We start from the raw sequence: 23,434 nt of genomic DNA on the forward strand, positions 1-23,434 counted from the left end.
TTTTTTTTTTTTTTTTTTTTTTTTTTTTTTAAGAGAGAAAAATACATTCTCAAGATGTAAACTTATCTTAAAGGCAGCAGAATGGACATCCTAGAGCACCTTTCTGGACTGAGAGAAGAGAGCAAAGGGAATTCCAAGGGGGTGGGCATGCCTGGCCACCTTGGAGGGGCAGAAGCCTGGCAGGCTCCTCAGAATTTCTCAGACCCCTGGTCCTGAAGAAGCTAGGTTGGGTAGTCCAAAGTTTACTGCAGCAATTTTGTTTTTTTGTAACGTGGAATTCTTTGAGGATTTAACTATATTTTACGAAAGTGACAAACACATGGCTTGTCTAAAGCAATCTATGTCTCTAAGCTTTCAGTAAGCATGGCTGGTCTTTACTTTCTAAATGCATGACATTTTATAAATTTGCATCATGTGTGTGCGTGCGTGTGTGTGTGTGTGTGTGTGTGTGTACTTACGTACGTACGTACGTGCTCAGGGATCAAGCATGTGCTCTACCACGGAGCTATACCCAGAGCTTGGGTTAAATTTTCATAGTTTATATATTCCTGAGGGATAGGGTGGACATGAGAAAATTTAGTCCTTTCACAAATATGTAGCATATTGAGTCTCAGTCATTCTTGTGAGAAGATAAGAACTTGTACTATTTGTTTATCCCTCTCATTATTTTATTAAATATGGAGATATATATAGTAAGAAGTTATAGAAGAGTAAGGTTGCATATGTACAATTACTTCAATTGTACATGGTCATTATGATTTTTTTTAAATCCTAAGCCTTTCACAGATTTAGAAAATCTCAATTCTTAGGCACTTTGGAAATTTGGCTTTTTATGTTATTCACTTTTAAAGCACTTTAAATTAAAAGGAGTTTTCTTGATGGTATTCTTTATGTATAATTTACCAGTCTGAAAGCATTCCTGTTTGACAATAGAATACTTGGTAGCAGTGTGTTTTGTGTTTGATAACAAAATTCTCCTTTTATAGATGCAAGTGGTAACAGAATTAAAAACGGAGCAAGATCCAAACTGCTCTGAACCCGATGCAGAAGGAGTGAGCCCTCCTCCTGTAGAGTCGCAGACCCCAATGGACGCAGACAAGCAGGCCATTTACAGGTAGCACCTGGGTGTGGAGGGGTAGGTTTCCAGAGGACTGAGAGAACACAAACCTGTGAGGTGGAACACCAGAAGTGGTAGCTGGGCAAAGTGGGGGGCTCCATCCTCATGCTATCACTGCATCAGGAGTGAAATCTTTTCAGTTTAAGATGTCATTTCTTAAAAGAGAACATTTTGTACTATAAATCATTTGGGGTAATCTTGCAAAAAGAAATCTTCAAGCCCAGATGATTTTTGGTAGTCTGTATATACCATATGTTGTTTATCTGTCAGTGGATAGCTGGGTTGCACCTGTAGTTTGACTGTTATTTTGGGAGATTTTTGTTCTTTTGTGGTGCTTGGGATGGAACCTAGAGCCTTACATGCCAGGCAAGCGCTCTACCACTGAGCACATCCCCAGTTGCTAAACATAGGTGTACAAATACCTGTTCAAGTCTATGCTGATGTAAATAGAGTCTTTATTCACAATTGTCAGAAACTATAAACAGCCTAGGAGTTTCTTGGCTGATGAACTGATAGACACACAATGATATATCCATACCATGGAATGTTATTGCAACTGGAAGGAAGGGATATGGGTATTGAACAGCTAAGTCAGTCTAGCTGCAGTGTGCTGAGTGAATGAAGCGTCAGAAGGTCACATACTGCTTTTCATTTGCTTTTATATGGATATAACACTGGTGATGATGACCAGATCAGTCATCTGGGGGTAGGGGCTGGGCTGAATAAAATTATGTAACAGCCAGGTGTGGAGGATCACAGGGTTGAGTCCAGCCTCAGCAACTTAGCAAGACCCTGTCTCAAAAAATAAAAAGGTCTAGGGATGGGGATGTACCTCAGTGGTAGAGCATTCCTGAGTTCAATCCTTAGTATTCAAAAAAGAAAGAAAGAAGTAAATAAGAAGTTTGGAGAAAACATAGAAAGGTATGGAGTAACCTTCAGTCCAGGATACCTTCTTAAATAAGCACAAACTCAGAAGACAAAGCAAAAAAGACTAATAAATTTAATCACCACAAATCAAACCCTGCATGTGAACAAAGATGGCATAATAAATAAGAAAAAGACAAACAACCGAAAGTAAAAATGACAAAGTAGGCAGATTCATAAAGGGGTCAGCAGATGATGAATGTGAAAACAGCCCAACAGTGAGATTTGTCTTTTGGCTCTTGGGTTTACAAATGAAAAGCTGAGTAGCCGGTGGTGACAGCAGGTCTGGGGCGCTGATGATGCCTTGTCACCCCTAGTGAGCAGGTAATTAGGATACTCCTTTTTGGAAATTAGTTGGCCCTTGAATAACTTCTTTTTATGGTTAATTACTGACTTTACTTTTTAAGATTGTAGTTAAAAAAACAACCAAATACATAACATACAGTTCATTTGTTTTTTGTGTGTGGTGCTGGGAATTGGACTCATACCAAGCACATGCTCTACCACTGAGCTTCGTCCTAAGCCCCTACAGTTTATTTATCATCTTAATTTTTAAGTGTATGGTTTGGTAGTGTGAAGTATATTTGCATTGTTGGGAAACAGATCTTCAGAAATTTTTCATCTTCCAAATCTGAGACTCTACCCATTAAATAACAAATCATCTTTCCCCTGTCTTTGCTTTCAGTCTGGTGATCACCATTCTCCTTTGTTTTTATGAATTTACTTTTGTAAATAACTTACATAATGATGGTAATAGTAACTTTCACAGTGTTAGTGCAGTTCCATTCTAGGCAGCTTCCTAACAGGTGAATGCAAGTGTACCTTAAGGCTCTCCTACACTGCAGATACTGTCAACTGCAAACAACCTAAATGGCCAACTGGCAAGTGGCCACCCTGTTGAGATTTCATATTACAGGTTACCATCTATAATTTAAAGAATAACAAGATTACCATACACTGACATGGATGGTATCTCTTTTAATTTAATTTTAAAATTATTACTATTATTATTACTTTTTTGCAGGACTAGGAATGAAACCCAGGGCCTTGTTCACACTAGACAAGCACTCCACCACTGAGCTACATTCCCAGCCCAGTCCATGGACAGTCTCTTAAGCAACATTGGCTGCATAATTTTTGAGGCTCAGTAAAAAAGAAAACACAGGGCTCCTTGTGTTGGTCATCTTTTTGTCACTGTAATTGTAACACCTGACAAGGACAATTTAGATAGGAAGATTTATTTTGGCTCATAGTTTCAGAGGTTCAGTACATGGTGGGGAAACCTATTATTCTGGACCCAGGTGAGACAGAACATCATGGTGGAAGGTGTAGCGGAGGAGCCTTTCTCTATTCATGGTGGCCAGGAAGCAGAGAGAGACAGACAGACAGATGGCAAGAGGCCACAGGGAAGATGTGCCCTTCCAGGGTATGCCTGCAGTGATCCAGCCATGCCCCAACTACCTGTAGTTACCACCCTGTTAGCCCAGTGAAATCAGAAGGCACTGATCAGGCTACATCTCTCATAATCTCATAGTTCCACCTCGGTAGATTCCTGCGTTAACATAGGAGTTCGGGGGGCACCTCATATCCAAACCACAGCATTCCTTGTTCCAAACTAAGAGTTTTAATCTAGCACTAGCAGGGCATTGAACTAATGGGGCCCTGGGCAGCTGTCCAAACCATATACCCTTGTAGCATTTCTGTTTGTATGACAGATTTCAGAGGTCAAAGCAAGTTCCGGAACCATGTGAGGGTACAGTGTACTCTGAAGAAGGGTACACACCAAAATATCAACACCTTTGGGGAGAGCAAGGAAGGATCACAGTGTCATATCCCAGAGGGCTACGGTTGATCAGGTGGTCTGAATTTTTTCCAATGGGTTGTATGTATGTATGTATGTATTTATTTATTTATTTAACTGGTATTTATTCAGTTATTATGTAATTAAAAATAAATACCAGAGATACACACTTTGCACCCATTAGGATGACTATGATTAAAAAGAAAAACAGAAACTAGAAGGTGTTGATGAGAAGGTAGAGAAATTAGAATCCTCTTACATTGCTGTCATGTATGCGGTGCAGCTGCTTTGGAAAACTTCGGCAATTCCTCAGAATGTTGAACATAGAGTTCCATTTGACCCAGAAATTTCACTCCTGTGCATATACCCAAGAGAAATGACAGTGTATGTTCCCACAAAATCCTGTACATGAATGTTCATGGCAGCATTATCCATAATAGTCAAAAGGAAGAAACAACCAGATGTCCATCAACTGGAAAAACTAAGTGTGGTATCACCTTACAATGGGATACTATTCAGCCGTGAAGGAATGAAGGACCGATACTTGTTACAACATTGGTAAGTCCTTGAAACATGCTAAGTGACAGACACCAGAGACTTCATGAGTCCCTTTATGTGAAATGTCTAGAATAATCATAGAGATAGAAAGTAGGTTTGTGGTGGGCTGAGGTTTGTAGAAATGGAGCGACTGCTAGTGGGCATCAGATTTCTTTTGGGGATGATGATGCTCTAAAATTGTGGTGATGGTTGTCCTACTCTAGAATATACTAAACCCCACTGAATGGTACACTTTAAATAGCAATTTCTGTGGCATGTGGATTAGGCTCCCCAGAGTCACTCTCTGAGGCTGTGCACCCTGAGAGCCCGAGCATTCTTGTGGAGATGGAGAACGTACCTGTATTCTTTGTTCTTTTCTCCCCTAGGCATCCACTGTTTCCATTATTAGCTTTGTTGTTTGAAAAATGTGAGCAGTCCACACAGGGCTCAGAAGGCACAACTTCTGCCAGTTTTGATGTGGACATTGAGAACTTCGTCAGAAAGCAAGAGAAGGAAGGGAAACCCTTCTTTTGTGAAGATCCAGAAACTGACAACTTAGTAAGTAAAGTGACTGCTTTTTTAAAATTTATTTTTAATAATTTAAAATCAGATCATGAAGTTTTTAACTTCATATTATAGCTTTAAGCTGCTTGTGGTTCCGCTAAAGGGGAGAATGGTGTAACTGTGAGGTAGCTTGTCTTCCAGTGTGTGTAACTTGAATGTCCCCAGGTCTTCCCCTCTAGTTACATTTCCTTTAACAAGCCAGTGAAGCAATCCCTGCCTCTGTCCTAAATGCCTGGGGGCCTGTTCTCTCCTGAAGGTCTAAAGGCTCTCCAGAGCTAGGGTGTTCCCTGACATGTCTGTGCCCAACTTCTACTCTTGGCATACTCCTAATCATGGATACAGGACTTGGACTATATCCTTAAGACAACTTTGAGTCTTGAGGCTCATGCCAACTTCCTCCTGTTTCCAGGGCTCCAAAATCCAGGGATTTCCGTACTCTGTAGAGGAAGTGAAGAAGTTCTTGTGGCTAATGTCCCTGGTGCACCCACAGCCAGCCAGCCCTTACAGGATTTGGGTGGTACTGGCAGTCTTTGTTAGGCTCTTGTTCCCTTTGCCTTCTCACCTTAGCATGCTACTTGTTTTCATCCCTCCCAGATTCAGATTGACATGGATCTGGCATCAGGGTACCATTGCTGGGTCACAGATGCCTTCTAGGACCTGTATCAAACCTTAGTCAGGCTCTGAGCATAGAAGGGTCTTTGGAAAACTGCTTCTTTCCTGGGTAAATTGCCCATTCATAGCTTTCCTAAGGTTTTCATTGTGTGTTTCCTCTTTACCACCTCATAGATTCTGTAAGTGGTCAGGCTTTGACCTTTGACCCTGCCTGCTCAACTCTGAAAGGAGACCCATGCCCTTATGGGTAAGGGTCACAGCTCTCTCTGCTCCTGGGACTGGGATGCAGTCATCTCTCTGGCCTGGCTCAGTGAGTGGGGAGTGGGCATCCTCCACACCCCCCTGGCTGCAGGGAACACAGTTTCCCACCCTGTCTTTAGCACTTGCAGAGCTTGTTGCTTGGTAATTACTGGTATTAGTTGATTGATTCTTTTGTTCCATGAATATGTATGAATTATTTTATGTTAGCTTAGCACTGAACTTTGGAGTTGTTGATTCACAGGCAGATAGTACTAATGAAAACAGATTCATTATTGGCATTAATGATCTATTGTTTTGGGGCAGATCACCTCAAAACTTAGTGACTTCATATAAAACTACAAAACTCTTGGAAAAGTCACAAGAGGAAATCTTTGGGATTTAGGGCTAGGAAAGCATTCTTAGACTTGACCCCAGAAATATGATCCAGAAAAGATAGAGTTGATAAGTCTAACTTCAACAAAATTAAAAACTGCTGCTGGGTGTGGTGGCACATGTCTGTAACCCCAGTGACTCAGGAGGCTGAGGCAAGAGGATTGCAAGTTCAAGCCCAGCCTTGGTAACTTAGCAAGACCTTAAGCAACTTTATGAGACCCTGTCTTAAAATTGAAAAATAAGAAAGAAAAAGGGCTGGGGATGTGGCTCAGTGGTAAAGTGTCCCTGGGTTCAATCCCTAGTACCAAAAAAAGAAAAAGAAAAAAAATTAAACCACTTGTATAGATTTGTCCCTACTTATAGAAATAGAGTGAGGGTAAGAAACCTCCTAGGCCACAGAGTGATCTGGTGGCTGTGAGACAGCCCAGCCATCTTCAGGCAGAGCTTCACTGCCAGCACAGCCTCACCAGCGCCGGTCCAGGGCTCCCTTGTCCCTATACACCAGGATGGCCAAAGCCCAGGTTAGCAGTGCTGTGGCAGTCACCTCTTTGTATGATTTCTGACGTCATTTCACTTCTCTTGCTGTCACTGAAGAGGTTTCTGATAACTAGGAACCAAATATGTATGATAATGATGACTATACTAGTACCTTTTTCTTATATAAGTCTTCATTTTCTCTGTTTCTAGATGGTGAAAGCAATCCAGGTCTTGCGTATTCATCTTCTTGAGCTGGAAAAAGTTAATGAACTCTGCAAAGATTTCTGTAGTCGGTACATTGCTTGTTTGAAGACAAAAATGAACAGTGAGACTCTGTTGAGTGGAGAGCCTGGAAGTCCATACTCGCCCGTGCAATCCCAGGTACCTGCCTTTTGGGGGTCTTTATGCCTTTGGCATCAACCCCAGATCACCAACCCTTTCAGAATTGCTGGGGCTGTCTCGATGGCTGTCTTGCTTGAAGGACCTTCTAGGTCTCTGAAGCTGGCTTATTTTAGGAGTAAATTCAAGCCAGAGAAGAATCTTTCTGGACTTCATGTAGGGAATGGGTGAGTCCTCAGTCTGCATTCTGGCTCCCGCCAACCCCACCCCATGTTTATGGAGAGTAGAGTACCACTCATTCCTTTTTTTTTTATTGGGGAAAAACACACAGTATTTTTTTTTTTATAAGTTATAGATGGACACAATGCCTGTATTTTTGCTATATTTTGTTTTTATGTGGTACTGAGGATTGAAGCCAGTGCCTCACATGTGCTAGGCAAGCTCTCTACCACTGAGCCACAACCCTAGCCCAACACATTCTTTTTTGGGGGGTGGGGATAACTGGAAATTGAACTCAGGGGCACTCGACCACTGAGTCATATCCCTAGCCCTATTTTGAATTAGTGACAGGGTCTCACTGAGTTGCTTAGCACCTTGCTTTTGATGAAGCTGGCTTTGAATTCACAACCCTCCTGTCTCAGCTTCCCGAGCCACTGGGATTATAGGCATGTACCACTGCACCTGGCTCAGCCCAATACACTTTTAAAAATTGAATAACATATACATAAATTTTACCATCTTAACCATGTTTTTAATTGCAACCATTTTAAAATGCACATTACAGTGGTTTAGTTCATTCCATTGTTGTGCATCCCTCAGCACCATCCACCTCCAGAACTTCCTCATGTTCCCACCTGAGCTCTGTCCTCAGGAAACCTATCCCTCGTTCTCCTTCCTAGCCCTGGCACCCACCAGCCCACACTTTGTCTCCATGACTTAGACTTCTCTGGGGACCTTGTATCAGTAGAATCATGTAGTATTTTGTCCTTTGTGCCTGGCTCGTTCATTGGGCACAGTGCTCTGAAGGTCTGTGTGTGATGAAGCAGTGTTCTATTCCAGCCACTCTAATGACGTGTAGTGGTAATCCATTGGGGTTTTTATTTCGTGTCCCTGCTGACTAATGGTGTTGATCTGTGTATATCCACCACCTGTTTATCAGCTTTGGTGAAAATGTCTGTTCGTGTCTTTTGCCTATTTTCTAATTTGATTTTCTTTAAACTGCTGTGTTTTGAGAGTCCGGCCCTATTCTAGATACTAGTCCTTTTTTGGATATAGAGTTTGCAAATATATTTTCCAAATCTGTAGCTAAGTGTCCTCTTAACATCCTCTTAACATGTCTTTTGTAGAGCAAACATTTTTAATTTTGATGAAGTTTAATTTTTCAGTACTTCCTTGTATGGATTGTGCTTTGGGTATCAAGTCTAAGAACTCTGCCTACCTTTAGATCCCAAAGATGTTGTCTTTCTTTGTTTTTTTATTTCTGAATGTTTTGTAGTCTTATATTTTACATTTAAATTCATTATCAGTTTGGAGTTAGCTTGTGCAGAAAGTGGGAGATTTAATTGAGGGTTTTTTTGTCGATGATGTTTGTCGGCACCAGGACCTTTGGTTGTAAAGCTTTCCTACTTCCACTACATTGCTTTTTGCACCTGTGTCAAACATCAGTTGGGCATGTTGGGGGGCCTGTCTCCTGTGTTTTCTGTTCTGCTCCATTGATCTGTGTGTCAACTACTACATAGTTTTGATTGCCATATCATATGATAAATCTCCAACTTGAGTAGATAGTTTCCTTCCACTTCAGTGTTTCTTCTCAAGATTGTTTTAGTTGTTCTGGTTCCTTTGCCTTTTCATATAAATTTTAGAATGATTTTGTCTAGGTCCATTTTTTTAAAATCTTACTGGGATTTTGATAGGAATTTCATCAAATCTGTATATTGATTTGGGAAGAATTGACAGCTTTACTATGTTGAGTCCTCCAACCCACACATATGGTTATGTCTCTCCATTTATTTTACATCTTCTATTGTTTTTTTTTTTTTTTCCCACCAGTTTTCAAATACAGGTCTTGTGTGTGTGCTTTTGGAGTTATGTCTAAGTGTAACCATTTTTTGAGTGATTGTGAATAGATTATTTTTTTAGTTTTTGTTTCCATGTGTTTATTGCTGGTCTGCAGAAATACAGTTGATTTCTGTATGTTTATTGTATGTGCTGTGACCTTGCTGAACTCATTTATATTAGTTCTAGGAGCTTTGCTTTTGTGGGCTATTTGGATTTTCTACCTGTTGAGCAAGTGGCACACCAGCGGGGACAGTGCTGTTTGCCTCCTTTCTGACCCCCTGCCTTTTACTTCCTGTTCTTGTGTCACTGCATTGACTGGACCATCCAGCGCCGTCTTTGGGAGTATGGAGAGCAGACTCCCCAGCCTTTCTCCAGCCTTAGGGAACCTGTCAGTCAGTACCTTGCTCATATTGGTTGAGGTATTTAAAGATGCTCTTACCTGTTGGAGGACACTCCCCTCTGAGAGTTGTTTGGCTTTTGTGGGGGATGGAATTCAGGGGCACTCGACCACTGAGCCACATTCCCAGTCCTATTTTATATTTTATTTAGAGACAGGATCTCACTGAGTTCCTTAGTGCCTCGCTGTGCTGAGGCTGGCTTTGAACTCACGATCCTCCTGCCTCAGCCTCCCAAGCTGCTGGGATTTCAGGCGTGTACCACTATGCCTGGCTGTTTTTTTTTTTTTTTTTTTTTTCCCCAGTACTGGGGATTGAATCTAGGAGTGCTTAACCACTGAGCCACTTTCCCAGCCCTTTTTATTTTTTATTTTGAGACAGGGTCTTGCTAAGTTTCTTAAGGCCTCAGTAAGTTGCTGAGGATGTCTCCAACTTGTGATCCTCCTGCCTCAATCTCCTAAATTGCTGGAATTACAGGAATGTGCCACCTTGCCTGGCATTCTGAGAGTTTTTATTAGGTTGAACTTTGTCAGATGCTTTCTCTGTATCAGTTGGTATGGTCGTGTGATTTTCCTTATTGGTCTTGTTGGGAGATTACATGGGTTGGTTTTTCTAATATTGAACAAGTCTTGCATTCTTGGAATAAATTCCATTGGCTGTGGCACATAATTATATATATTCCTCAATTGTGTTTGCTAGTATTTTGTAAAGCATTTTTGTGTCTATTCATAAGGGATTATGGTGTGAGTTTTGTTTCTGTGGTTTCTTTGGCTTTGGTGTCAGGAAAATACAGTGTTCATAAAATGGATTGGGGAGTGTTTGTGGCTCTTGTTTTCTGGGAGATTATAGAAGAGGTGTGGATTTTTCTTTAGATATTTGATAGATAACTAAGTCCTTATTGAAAATGCACAAACCTCTAGAATTCTTTTCTGGGAGATTTAAATTACAAGTTTAGTTTCCTTAATAGGTGCAGGGCTGCTCAGAAGGTCCCATCCATGCTGGGTGAGCTGTGGTGGCTAAGCTTTGGGCTGCCGGTCTGCCTCCCTTGCACCAGGCTTAGGTGTGAGGCTGTGTTCACTTCTTCTGACCTCTGGCATCTGCAGGATTGTAGCTATCCCATCGTTGGGAATCTGGGTCTCCCCTCCCTTTCCCCCATCCCCTTCTCTCCTTCTCCCTCTCTCTTTTTGTGTCTTACTAAAGGTTTGTTTGCTCTTTTTAATAAGCAAGCATTTCATGTCTTTGTTTTTTTTTTTTTGGTGTAGGTGGGTGTCACCATGGCAAAAGGTGCAACTTACGCAGTCGAGGGGAGAGAGAAAGAATGTCTATGTGCTTCTGCCTTTGTCAATGCTCTATTCACTCAAATCACTCAATACAATTTCATTCTATAGGTTCTTAATCAAGAAAATGACAATCCTTAACTCTGGGCATGGCAATAGCCATAACCAGTTCACAGCAAACAATTCTGGATTAATTCCAAGCACTGCAAACACACTTAATCATGACAAGCTTATGACAGACATTCCCTCTGCATGCTAAGCTCCAGGTCAGATCAGAAGTCTCAAGTCTTAGGCTCTGAGTCCAGCAGATGCACAGTCAGACCACGGTGATCAGGTCAGGCTTCTCCTGGGATGGAGCCAACTGCTGGTTAAGGAGAGGGTTGTGGGGAGAAGTTGTGTTCTCACAGGGTCAATATGTGGCTGTAGAGTTTGAGAGTGGTGAGGAAGATGCCGAGGATCGGCAGATGGGAAGAGTTGGGATGTCAGTCCAGGTCCTCATCGGGCTCTCAGGCTTGTGTGCATCAGTGTCGACTGGCTGAATGTCTGTTCATCTGCTCCATCATTTATTCTAAATTTGGGGGCTTTTGACCACCTTTCAGTCCCTATGAGCTGCTACTCGGTTCTCAGTGAGGTCATTTACCCTGGGGTTAAAGCATCTGGTCTGGTGGTCCCCACCCTGATTTTTTTGCCTTTCCCCCTTATGGGGAGAGGTCAACATGCCAGAAACTTCACTCTGAGTTTGTCAGGGTGAGGAGAAGTGACTTGTTTGTTTCTGAGGGCCACAATGGAGGGCTCCACTAGATGGTGAGACTGCAGGTTAAGGCCTAAGGCCATCCTTACAGGGGGGTGTGCCAGGGATTGAACTCAGGAGCACTCACCACTGAGCCACATCTCCAGCCCTATTTTGTGTTTTATTTAGAGATAGGATCTCACTGAGTTGCTTAGTGCCTCATTGTTGCTGAGGCTGGCCTTGAAATCTCCATCCTCCTGCCTCAGCCTCCTGAGCCTCTGGGATTACAGGTGTGTGCTATCTTGCCTGGTGGGAGCTTGGGTTATTGATTTTTTTTTTTAATATTTATTTGTTAGTTGTAGTTGGACACAATACCTTTATTTTATTTATTTTTAAGTGATGCTGAGGATTGAACCCAGGGCCTTACACGTGCTAGACAAGTGCTCTACTGCTGAGCCACAACCCCAGCCCTTGTTTTTGTTTTTAATATTTATTTTTTAGTTTTTTAGGTGGATACAATATCTTTTTTTTTTTTTTAATGTGGTGCTGAGGATTGAACCCAGGGCCTCGCACGTGCTAGGCAAGCACTCTACCACTGAGCCACAACCCCAGCCCTAGGTTATTGATTTGGATGGCTTAACTTCTGTTACGACCAAATTAATGTGTCTAACTTTTAAGTGTACCTACCAGTTGCTTCCAGTCACCTCTAAGCCCGTGGTATGATCTGATGTGTGCGTCCTGTCCAAGAGGCTTTAGTTTGTGGAGAACTCAGTTATCTTAGCAAGATCTAAGGAAAAAGGTGTGTGATTAGGTAGCAGGGTTTTCCTGGTCCCTCCTGGGAGAATTTAGGGAATGTAGATAAAGGTGATCTTTTGGAAAGCACATTGCTACCTAACGTCTCAGCCTCGGTCTTGTGTCGAACAGTCAGCCTTGCCTCTCTTGGTTTCTGTCTGTGAAAGCCTTGGCATCTGACTGTACTCTGGGCCCACCCTCCCTTTCCTTTCCCGAGATATCATCGTGCTGCTTGCTTTGAGGTTTTCACAGGGGTTCCCATTTTCTAATAATTCCCACAACATGTGTGTTCTGATTTCAGCAGATTCAAAGTGCCATCACAGGCACACTCAGCCCACAGGGGATCGTGGTTCCTGCCTCCGCCCTGCAACAGGGAAATGTGACCATGGCGACGGTGGCAGGTAGGGCCATGGCAAAGCAGGTGCTTTCTACATGAGCTTGTGCAGAAAACAGGTCCTATTGTTTTAGAATGAGTATATAATTTTTGAATGTTTAATTTTGTTCTTGATCTCACAGTATTTTAACTAATGTTGGTTCCTGATTTGGTAGTGTCAGAATATAGAGCTTCTTGAATGCCTATTTCTTGTTAATTCTCCACAAATACGTTATGCAAAATGTGCTTTGGAAAGGAAAAAGGTTTTATATCAGAGTTGGAAATATAAGGAAAAACCAACTATGATTTCCAGATAACATAGTTTTTAATTGTGCTTGTAGCAGCACCTGGAAAATCCTAAGTTATAGCATGAATTGATGACAGTCAAGTGAAAATTTAGCCTTGATTCAGTATATTTGTATAACAAAAGCATTACAGGAGGGTGCAGATTCCAGCGTTCCGTGGTATGTGTAGGATATTAGAAAAACAAAACATCATGAACATGAAAAGGGCATATAGAAAGAGAGAGCATTGTACTCACAATGGCGTTGTGAAAAACTTCACAGCGCCATTGGTGGGAACCTCCGGGGCAGAGCTAGGATGAAAACGTATTATCGGCACCTTTGGCCAAGTCCTTAATATGTGCAATTATAGGAGACGGCTGCCCGGCAGAGGGAAAGGGTGCCTAGCTGTTCGTTGGCCAGTGCTTCCCGACACTGCAGGACTCAAGGCACCTGAGTGTGGCCTGTCAGTGAACTTGGGTGATCACTATATGACAAGTCAACTTGCAAAGTATTTTTGATTGTTTGGAATGATTACAACCTCCTCAAACTAAAGATTTTATTCCATAAGTTATATTCCATAAGCATATCAATAAAAATGTTTTAAATCCTTAAGACTTGAAAGTAGTTTAACTTTTAAATTTTCTTCTCCCTTTTGAGGAGGCACAGTGTACCAGCCTGTCACAGTCGTGACTCCACAAGGCCAAGTGGTCACACAGGCCTTGTCACCTGGGACAATTAGGATCCAGAACTCCCAGGTATGTCTGCCCTCCTCTGGAGGGTTTGGGGGTAGGTGCTGCCCTGTGTGCCGCATGGTACAGCAGGCTGCGCTGGCCCTTCTGGGTGAGCATCATCCTCCTGGAGCCCTCTCTAGTTGGTCTGCATGTCAGTGTTTCTTTTCATTCCTCATCTCCCTCAGAGGAAAATTTGCAGAACTCAGGAGTCTAAAGAAGCAAGAAAGTCATTCATGACCCCAGAAGCAGCCCGTGGCCCGTGCTGAGGCAGACTTGTGTGCGGGTTTACTTTGCATATCTATCTGGGGTCTGAGGCCCAGCAGGTGCATAAGAGCTGGGCAAGGTTTTCACCCCTACAGGGCGTGGCCTACACCTCCAGCAGGGGACCTCCAGTATGAGGCTGCTCCTGTGGTCCCAAGCACAGGAGTTCTTCAGGCCTCCCTGTTGTACATCTTCAGTGTGTCTGATGAGAGATGGGGGGGGGCTTCTCGGGTGGCTCTCAACCCCTGCTCTCTCAGGGCTCCTGCCTTCGGGTGTTCAGCTCCCAGAACACTGAAGGTGACTGTGCAAGCAGCGGGGTCAGAGCAGAGATGACTCTGACATAGTATGACCTTGGGTCATGCTGCCTTTTCCTGTGCCTTTGTGGTAAAGTAAGGAGTTTAGATCTACTAGGCTGAAGTATCCCTTTAAATTCTGCCGATGCATACACATTTTTTACTTTGATCAAGTTAGGTAATCAGAAAGACCAAGTTTAATTTACAGTTCTGATTTTAAGAGCATTGATTCTTTTTTTGTGTTAGATCTTTGTCTGTGACCTGCATGGACATTTTCCACATCCTTGTTAAGAGCTATCTGTGTCTAGCCTTAGGGATGTTGGTGTTTTACTGAATGCACAAAAGCAAGTCCGAGCAGCCCTGGGCAGCACCCAGCAGCGTAGGCAGTCTGGGGCTGCCTTCTTGAACTTAACTGGTCTTGTTGGACAGAGTGGACTAGAGCCATAGGCCATGAGACAGGGACCACTGTGAGGCTGGGGCACTTCAGGGACCATCTGGGCTGTGGGGGCTGCGCTGGCCCAGACCTGCCTAGGGGAGGAGCTAGATCCCACTGGGGCTGCTCCTTGATTCTCTGGCCAGTCCTCTTTCCCTCTGGTTTTCTTTAAGATGTCTGTGACAATAAAACTGTGTCTGTTTGCAGAATAGTTTCCTAGGATCACATTACTATTTTTTTATTTGTAGATGGACACAATACCTTTATTTTATGTGTTTTTATGTGGTGCTGAGGATCAAACCCCGTGCCTCACACATGCTAAGTGAGCGCACTACCGTTGAGCCCCAGCCCCCTGGATCACCTTATTTTTCAGAGGAAAACATTTCCAGGTCCAGTGCCTTGTCTTGTTATTTAAGAAGGATGTGTTCTATTTAACTGAGTTTTTTCAGCAACAATTTAAATAGCAAACTGCACAGTGTGTAGTGCTTCAGTAGAACTCTCCGATCTTTCAGCTAGACTTTGGGGACTGTGACTCCCTTTTAGTCCCAATTGCAGAGCCCCTCTGTCCATGACATTGCTTGTCCTCTACTTCTGCTTATACCCCCTTGTTAGTTTTCCACCACTGTGACCAAATACCCAATGAGATCAACTTGAAGGAGGAAAGGTTTATTTTGGTTCCTGGTTTCAGAGATTTTGGTCCATTGTTTGGGCCCCTCACTGAAGCATCTGTCAAGGAAAGCGGCAGGCAGTGAGCAGACCCAATTCAAGAGAGACAGAGCATAAGCCATGAGGGTTTGTGATGAGGCAGAACATCATGGCAGGGAGGGCGTTGAAGAGCTCAGCTGCTTATCTCCTGGCACAGGAAGTACAGAGAGAGACAGGAAGGGGCTGAGGACATAGCATAGTCATAAAAGGCATGCCCCCCAGGACCCACTTCCTTCAGCTGGGCCCCGCCATCTGCCAGGAGTCCATTTGGTTACCAGTCCATCCATGGATTAATTCATTGATGAGCCTCAAGCCCTCATGATCCAGGCACTTCCCCAAAGCCCCACCTCTCAACATGGCTGCACTGGGGACTGGTCTTCAACATCTTTGGAGTCTTTGGGTTGGGGGACATTCCAGGTCAGAACTATAACATTCTAACCCTGACTCATTCCTCTCATAATGCAGAATACATTTGATCCATCTCCAAGAGTCCTCAGGTCTCCAGAACAGTTCCAACATTTCTCAAAAAGTCCAAGTTTCAAATCTCCTCTAAGGCTTACAGCAACCTCTTAGCTGTGAACCCCTGTAAAAATCAAAAAGCCAGCTACATGCATCCAGTATACCATGTCACAGTGTAAACATTCTTATTCTGAAAAGTAGGAATAGAATACCTAGGAAACATCAGACCAAGGTAAGAGTGAAACCCAGCGGAACAAACATTAAATCCTCTAGTTCCATCCAGTAACCAGTGCATGTGTTGGTGTAATGTTCTCTCCAAAGGGCTTAGGTAGGCCTGCCCTGTGGACTTCCCTGGGCAGTTCACATGCTCTGTCTCTCTTGAATTGGGTCTGCTCACTGCCTGCCGCTTTCCTTGACAGATGCTGCATGCTCTTGGCGTTTTTTATCTTCTGGGGTCTCCATTGCAGCTCTGACTTTACTCTCATAGCTTTATGCACCATTCTCTCAGGAGCTTATGATAGGGATTCTTACCCTGCCACACATCACTTGTCCCCCAGACATCCCTTTAAAGTCTCAATGGAAGCCTCTGTGATCCCACAACTTGTATTTTATATGCCTGCAAATCCAGCACCACACGGACAGTGCCAAAGACTGCTGCCAGTGAGAGCAGTAGCCAGTCCCACTGGCCCGTAGCTGCAGTGGCCTCTGAGTGCCAGGATGGCTGAACAGAGGAGACAACTTCCTCTGTGGCTCTCTGAGAGCCGGATGCGTTGGCTGTCTCTTCTCAGAGGAAGGTCCTTCTGATCACTTTATACTTTCATGTCCTTTACCCTGCAGTGGTTGGGGCCTGGCCAATTCTGAAATGCCTTCAAGGCTCTTTCCTACAGTCTCTGTGCACAGTACTTGATTTTTCTTTATGGTACTAATCTCTTTAATGGCAACCACATCTTCCTTGGCTCCAATTTTTCATGGATTTTTTTTGGCTAAACTGTAAGTTTTCCACCTATTTCCACTCTGCTTCTTGTTCCTGATTCTTACTACAAACCTGGCTAAAAGCTGCCACCAATACATGTGCCACATCCTAGATGCTGTGCAGATGACCCTGGGACCCTCGTTCCACATTGCTGTCCACTGTCGTACAGGGCTCCCTGCCTGGGGCAGCATGTCCAAGCTTAGGTGGTCTAACATCCTCTGCTCATGTGAGGAGCTGGTGATGTGCGGTGCTGGTCCCCAGGAGGGAGTCATCGCTGTGCAGGACATGCTGGCCTGTTCACACAGGGCCTAGTAGGCAGGCTGCAGTGGATCTGTCCTTGGGTGGTGTGTTCACTGAAATCCTTCGATTATGCTGCTCACAAGGACCCACCTGAAGACATGCTTGATAAAGGGAGGAGTGGTCAGGATGAGGTTGTTGTCCGCCCTCTCTTTCTACCGCAGGGTTATTTGCACAGCTCCACTTATCTGCAGGGTTGCCCTTTGCCCTCTCGGTTACTTTCAGTGTTTCTGTGGGTCGCAGCTCAGGCCATCCACACCTGCCCCGTAGGTCACCTGCAAACCTTTTGTAGTTTCTTCTGCTGTTTTCTTCTGTTTCTAAGTAAAATCCTATCACGTAACATCCTTTCAAATGCCTGGCTTTGCCTTTCGTCCGGGAAGGGGGCCTCATTCTCGTGCCCTCTTCCTCGCCCTGTCCTCGTGGTATTTGGCACTGTCCGTGTGGTGCTGGATTTGCAGGCATATAAAATACACGGTTGCCCAAGTCCGTGTCAGGGTCAGTGTTGTCAGGAGTGGTCCTGCAGAGATAAGTTGGTGGCCATGGTCACAGTACTGCCATGGTCACAGGCTGTTTTGGTTTGTCCCGTGAGTGTCTGGATCGGTGCTGCTAAGATCTCCCTGGAGCTCTCTGGCTGAGGGGCTGTCTTCCAGGCCTGGGCCTCTTCTGCCGTGTGGGCCATTGTGGCTCCCCCTCTGCTCAGCCCGCACATTCCTCTCAAGTGGTGCTTTGTAGCATCCCTGTCCATTCCTATTGGTGGCCTGGAATCTCTCCTGGGCCAGGCAGTGGGGTGTTGTCGCTGTTCCCCTGCAGGAGGCACAGGTGGGAACAGGGGTTGGGTGTGGTAGCCCTGGGCTTCACCTACCTGAGGAACACTGGCTCAGGCTCGAAGGCCCCCTTAGCCTCTATCCCCTCTGCCTTCTCAGGCCAGGGGTCCCTGCTGAGCCGAGTCCCCACGTGGAGTGAGGATGTGGAGAACCACGTCCTGGAGACAGAGAAACCAGCTGCTTTCGCTCAGCAGTCACACCATAGCAGTCGACACAGAAGGTTCTGGGAGCTCGCAGCAGGGGGTCTTCTCCCCACCAGCAGGCAGTTGATGCCAGCTGGGCATCCTCTTATTCAGTGTAGCTCGGACACAGTCTACCTAGATAGTGGCATCAGATCCCACCGGTCCCCAAGATGGCCCCCACTTCGGAGGCCAATCACAGGTCCCATGTTGTGACCTATGCTTCTGACCAAACAGCTGTAGATTGGGGTGCCCATGACCCCTCCTCAGATTGAATTACGTTGAGTGGCTCCCAGAACTCAGGGGAAAACCTGGGGGCTTATCAGATTATTATAAAGGCCATGAGGAGATGCCACAGATGAAGGCTTCCTGGTGCAGGCTGAGGGAGGGAGGAGCTCCCATGCCCTCTCGGGGTACAGCACCTTCCAGGAGCCTCCACACACCCAGCAACCTGGAAGGACGCAGAGCCCTGTCTTTGGGGTTTCTCGCAGGCCTCATTACATAGGCATAGTTGTTGAATCTCTGGCCATTGGCCATCAGCTTAACCTTCTGCCCAGCCCCTCCCCAGTGGTTGAGGCTGAAAGTCCCTGGGATCCTACCTTGGTCTTTCCCATGCCCTCCCCCATCCTGAAGTCCCCCAGGGGCTGCCAGCCAGCAGTCAGCTCACTAGTACACAGAAAGTCTTCACTTACCCCTGGGGAGATGCCAGGGAGGGAGATTACTTCACAACACCTCACAATCTCAGCGTGAATCCTGTTAGTGCGCCCCATCACACAACCTGGAAGACCTCAGCTGTCCCTCTAGCTGAAGTCGTAGTGTAGCCTGCTTGCGTGTGTCATTGCTTGGTGTCTCTAACATCAGCTTTCAATTGTGCAAAAGCTTCAGTTACAGTTGAACCAAGACCTCAGCATCCTGCACCAAGATGATAGCTCATCCAAGAACAAGAGAGGTGTCCTGCCAAAGCACGCCACCAACGTGATGCGGTCCTGGCTCTTTCAGCACATAGGGGTAAGATCAGTGGGCTGGTGCTGTGGGCAGCTCTCTGAAGTCTTTCCTCCTGGCTGTGTGTCATGGAAAAATTCATGTATGTGTCTCGAAGGCCTGATCCTAAGTATTAGTGTTTTGTTGAGTGTCATAATGGGTTGAGCATAGGGCAGGGGGTTCCCAAAGGACAGGGGGTTCCCAAACAAATGGCTCCAAGAAACTTACAGTAAGGATCTCATAGGTGGACAGGAAGTCGAGTACACTTGGGCTGGTTATGTATGTGATGTAGAACTCAACCCACGAGAGGGACGGAGGTGAATGGGTGGAGAAGTGGGCTGAGAAGAGATGCCAGTAGGCCAAACCTCTGGAAGTGGCAGTGCTTTTATGTTGGATTGGAAGGAGGGCAGACAAGGTTGAGGAGCACATGGGCTCCTACTAACAAGGCAGCAGCACACGGGCTCGTGTACCTGGATGTGAGTCTGACCCAGCAGGGAGCACAGCTTGTCCAGTGTTACGTGTGCACCTCATGGCCTCCGAGTCCCCAGGACATCTCAGGAAGCACGGTGACACACCTGTCCAGCTGGCAACATAGTGGGTTGTGGCCAGTCACCTAACCAGGGAGCAGCCAGAGTGACTCCCTGGTCGAGTGCCAGGGGCAGGAGTGATCAGGCTCGGCTCTCTGAGGAGAGTGCATGAGGCCCCCTGTCCTATGAGGGGTGCATATGGCCAGCACACACAGGGAGGAGGGCCAGAGGCGGTGGACACATGGGGAACAGCAGCGAGTGAGGAAGCGCGCCCTGGGGTCCCCACAGCCAGGGTGCGGGCTTGCGACAGCAGCCACAGCTCGGCAGAAGTGGGGGTTGGCACCTTCTTTCCTCAGCACTTGCCCTGCTCCTGGGAGCCATTAGGGTGATGTTTTGGCTTGCACTGCCTTTCCTGTCCCTTGCCCCTGTTTCTATGGGACGCCTCCTCCCTTGAGCAGCAGTGGGTGCTGTTTGTTTATGGCTGTGTGCTCATGTTTTCTGCCTTATTTCTGTGTAAAGAGCTTTTTAAAAAACAGAAAGAATGTTTGTTTCCACAACCTTGAACTCAGAGCCACATACTCATCTGTTGAATCAGCTTGAATTATCCTACTGATCAGTTTCCCAGAAATAAGCTGGCTGCTGAGTGAGTCTGATGTGGATTCATTCCTACCTCAGTGTGCAGGGACTTTTGCAGATTTCATCAAGTGTTTAAAGTCAAACCACAACAAATACCCGTCTCCTACTGTGAGTGCCATTCACGCCTGGGGACCCAGTGGTCCAAAATAAGGGATCTTTGCGTGCAGTTTTAGAAGAAAGTCTTCTTGGTCTCCATGCACAGACACCTATTGGCGAGAAGTACCAAAGGAGAGATTTTTCTCCTTTGGTACTTCTGGGAGTTCTGATGTTTGCTCTGGTTTAACTCTGTTTTGTTTTGTCTAGTAAGTGGAGTGTTTCTATCATACCTAAGAGAGGGATGCTGCCTTCAGTGGACCCTCTCAGCCACAGCCCCAGATTTGGTTCTTCGTGGACAGCGTAGGTGTGTTAGTCAGCTTTCCCTCATTATAAAAGTATACCTGAGATAATCACCTTACAAAGAAGAAAAGGTTTATTCTGGCTCACAGAGGCAGAGGTTCTGAGGCACGACTGAGCAGACCAAGAGCTCTGGGTCTCTGGCAGGAGTGTTGGGTAGCAGACAAAGAATGACTGGCACAGCAAGTGCTCACCTCAGGGCCAGGAAGCAAAGAGAAAGAGCAGGGGGCCGAGGCCCCACAAGCCCCATAACCTTGAGGTTCTCTCCCAGAGGTCCAAAGACCTGCCAGGAGGCCCCATGTCCTGAAGGTTGCACCAGTTCCCAGTAGCACCAGCCTGCAACACACGGCCTTTGTCAACATACAGACTGTGGTGCCAGGTCAGTCCAGCAGGACTGGATCCTGAGAGAGCCTTAGATGACAGCACATCCCCAGTTCATTCTCCTGTCACCTGCCATGTGACAGGCCCTGGAGCAGCCTGCTTCCACCCATCCACAGCTGACGTGTGACAGTGTTTGTCTCAAAGGGTGCCGAGGGGCCTCCAGGAGTGGCAGGGGATGTGCAGGGTCATAGAAGTGTGTGTGTGTGTGTGTGTGTGTGTGTGCTGTGGCAGGGGACTCATGGGCCCCACTGCCCACTCACCTCTTGTAGTGGATGTGGCTTATTGTTCATAAACAGAGCCTCAGTGGGCTCCTTGCAGGTCTGTGGCGGTGTCGTGTGCTCACCTGGGGTGGCACAGCACACCTCACAGCAGGGCTGCTGCTCCTGCTGCCTGGTCCTCCCCTGAGCACCCAAGGGCGTGTGGCTGGCCATATCTCCGGGCACTGACCAGCGTCTGCAGCCCTGGATGTTCTTGGGCAGCAAGGAGAAATGATTCATTCTGTCCTGGGTTATTTCCAAAAAAAGTTATTTGTAAGTTAGGTTTTGGTTAAAAGCATTGTCAACACCATTTTTTTTTTTAAGAGAGAGAATTTTTTTATTTTATTTTATTTTTTTTTAGTTTTCAGTGGACACCAACATCTTTATTTTTATGTGGTGCTGAGGATCGAACCCAGCGCCCCGCTCATGCCAGGCGAGCACATTACCACTTGAGCCACATCCCCAGCCCGACCATTTTTTTTTTTAAATACTTACTTGCATGCTTGTATTTTGCCTAGATAATCTTGGTTTCCTTTTCAAAAATCAAAGTCCATGGCAATCCTCTTTATTTTTAGCATCCTTACCCAACAGAAGATGAGAAGAAGCAGATTGCCGCTCAGACAAACTTGACACTACTCCAAGTCAACAACTGGTAAGACGCACCACTTTCTGAAATTGCCTTTACCACCAGAGGGCCTTGGAAGGGCTGGCACTGGTAAATGGGAAACTCTGCTGAACAAGTGTGCGTGCTCTTAACGGGCAGCAGTCTGTCAGCACTGCTGCAGTCAGTGGCTGGTACCTGGGAATAAGCGAGCCCAGATTTCAACCCTGCTTGTAATTGTCACTTCTCACTGTGAGTACATCCCGCTCTCCTGATTAGAGGGTTTCTCTGTGGTGTTGCTGCCCAGCCCTACATTCCTTCAAAACTGGGATGTTTTAGTGGATGACTTCAATGGCAAGAGTGGTGACAGTGAGGTGTGCTAACCCTGGGGGACCCCCTGTTCTCCTTTTGGAAACTGCTGTCACTTTCCACCTGCAGCTTAAAGACACAGTCCCTCTGCTGTCTGTTCCTGCAGTTGTTCTACTGCACAGCAGAGCCTAGAGCTGTCCCCAGAGTCACACCCAGTGCAGGGTGGGATCTGTGTTAATGAAAGAAATGTCCCTTCTGATCCTGGGGTCACAGTTGTGGTGGGCAGTGGGGTCCTGGCCACGTTTCCCTCCACAAGAGCTGCCACTCATACCTCCAGGGCTCGCACAGGAGTGTCGCGCCACTCAGGGTCTACTCAGTGGTCTCATTTCTATTGTTCAGCTGTAGGAAGCCATGTCGGCCTCCTACATTTAACCCTATTGTAGCACAAGTGCTGCTTTTTAAAAAGTAGCAACACTACGATTTACTATTTACTTTATGCTGAAATGTAGACTTGTCTAAGTTCCAATATAAACAATTAAATTTTCCTGTTTATACAATCATAGATGCAGAGGAATGCTTTGGTGTTGCGTTAAATATTTCTATTTTCTTGCGTTTGTGCTGTTGTTTTTATTTGAATAGTAATGTAGAACATACTGCTTGAGTCATTTCCTATGAAGTCTCTTAAACAGAGTGCTAACAAAACCGTAAAGGTTTCAAGTGTGTTATTGCTAAGACGCCTGTCACTCGCCAAGCCTGTCTTAGTCATGTCCACGCAGGCGTGCTGGAGTGTCAACCGTTGAGTCTTATCACGGGTGATGGTAGGCGAACGATGCCAGAGGCACTGGGCCTGCCCTAGGGTATTCCCTGCTGTGTGCTCCCTGCTTTCACCCATTTGTGACTTTCTCATGTCCCCCAACATGCTACTGTTGAGTTCCAGGACTGTCCTATTTAGAAGGCCTTATATTAGCTTTTAGTTTTTAAAATTAGTAACATGACTTTTTTAAATTCTAAAAATTCTAAAATCCTTTAATATTTGTAGCTATTTTTAGTTTCTGGAGCTTTCTTTCCTTTTATTTACAAAACTTACATTTTGAATGGATGGAACGTGGCCATTATTATCGTGGGCCTCTGCTAGTATCAGTATGAATAGGGAGACAGAAAGGAGGGCTGAGAAGCAACTGGGGGCCTTCCCGCCGAGGCAGGGTTCTAGGGCCAAGTGGCACCCTTAGCCAGGTGCCACCCCTCAAGTGCTGGTGATGCAGGGACCAGCCATTTCCCCGA

General features: G+C 45.5%; 1 protein-coding gene across 9 annotated transcripts in view; it reads left to right on the forward strand.

Moving 5' to 3' along the window:
• Pknox1 (PBX/knotted 1 homeobox 1) overlaps positions 1-23,434 on the forward strand; it is a 50,221-nt gene that overhangs the window by 8,850 nt on the left and 17,937 nt on the right. For 7 of the 9 annotated variants that reach the window (XR_007347826.1, XM_048803741.1, XM_015478813.2 and 4 more), the window contains 7 exons: positions 987-1,114; positions 4,766-4,937; positions 6,876-7,046; positions 12,558-12,657; positions 13,571-13,668; positions 18,948-19,076; positions 21,819-21,895. Coding sequence is in view for 8 of the 9 variants with exons in the window: in XM_048803741.1 (XP_048659698.1) it covers positions 987-1,114; positions 4,766-4,937; positions 6,876-7,046; positions 12,558-12,657; positions 13,571-13,668; positions 18,948-19,076; positions 21,819-21,895 (875 nt within the window). In the remaining variant the exon portion in view is untranslated. Of the gene's footprint in view, positions 1-986; positions 1,115-4,282; positions 4,401-4,765; positions 4,938-6,875; positions 7,047-12,557; positions 12,658-13,570; positions 13,669-18,947; positions 19,077-21,818; positions 21,896-23,434 lie in introns of those variants that run through there. The other 2 variants (XM_015478816.2, XM_015478815.2) reach the window with 2 other exon arrangements.

This window comes from Marmota marmota, unplaced genomic scaffold (genome assembly GCF_001458135.2).
Source record: "Marmota marmota marmota unplaced genomic scaffold, marMar, whole genome shotgun sequence".
Lineage (NCBI taxonomy): Eukaryota > Metazoa > Chordata > Mammalia > Rodentia > Sciuridae > Marmota > Marmota marmota.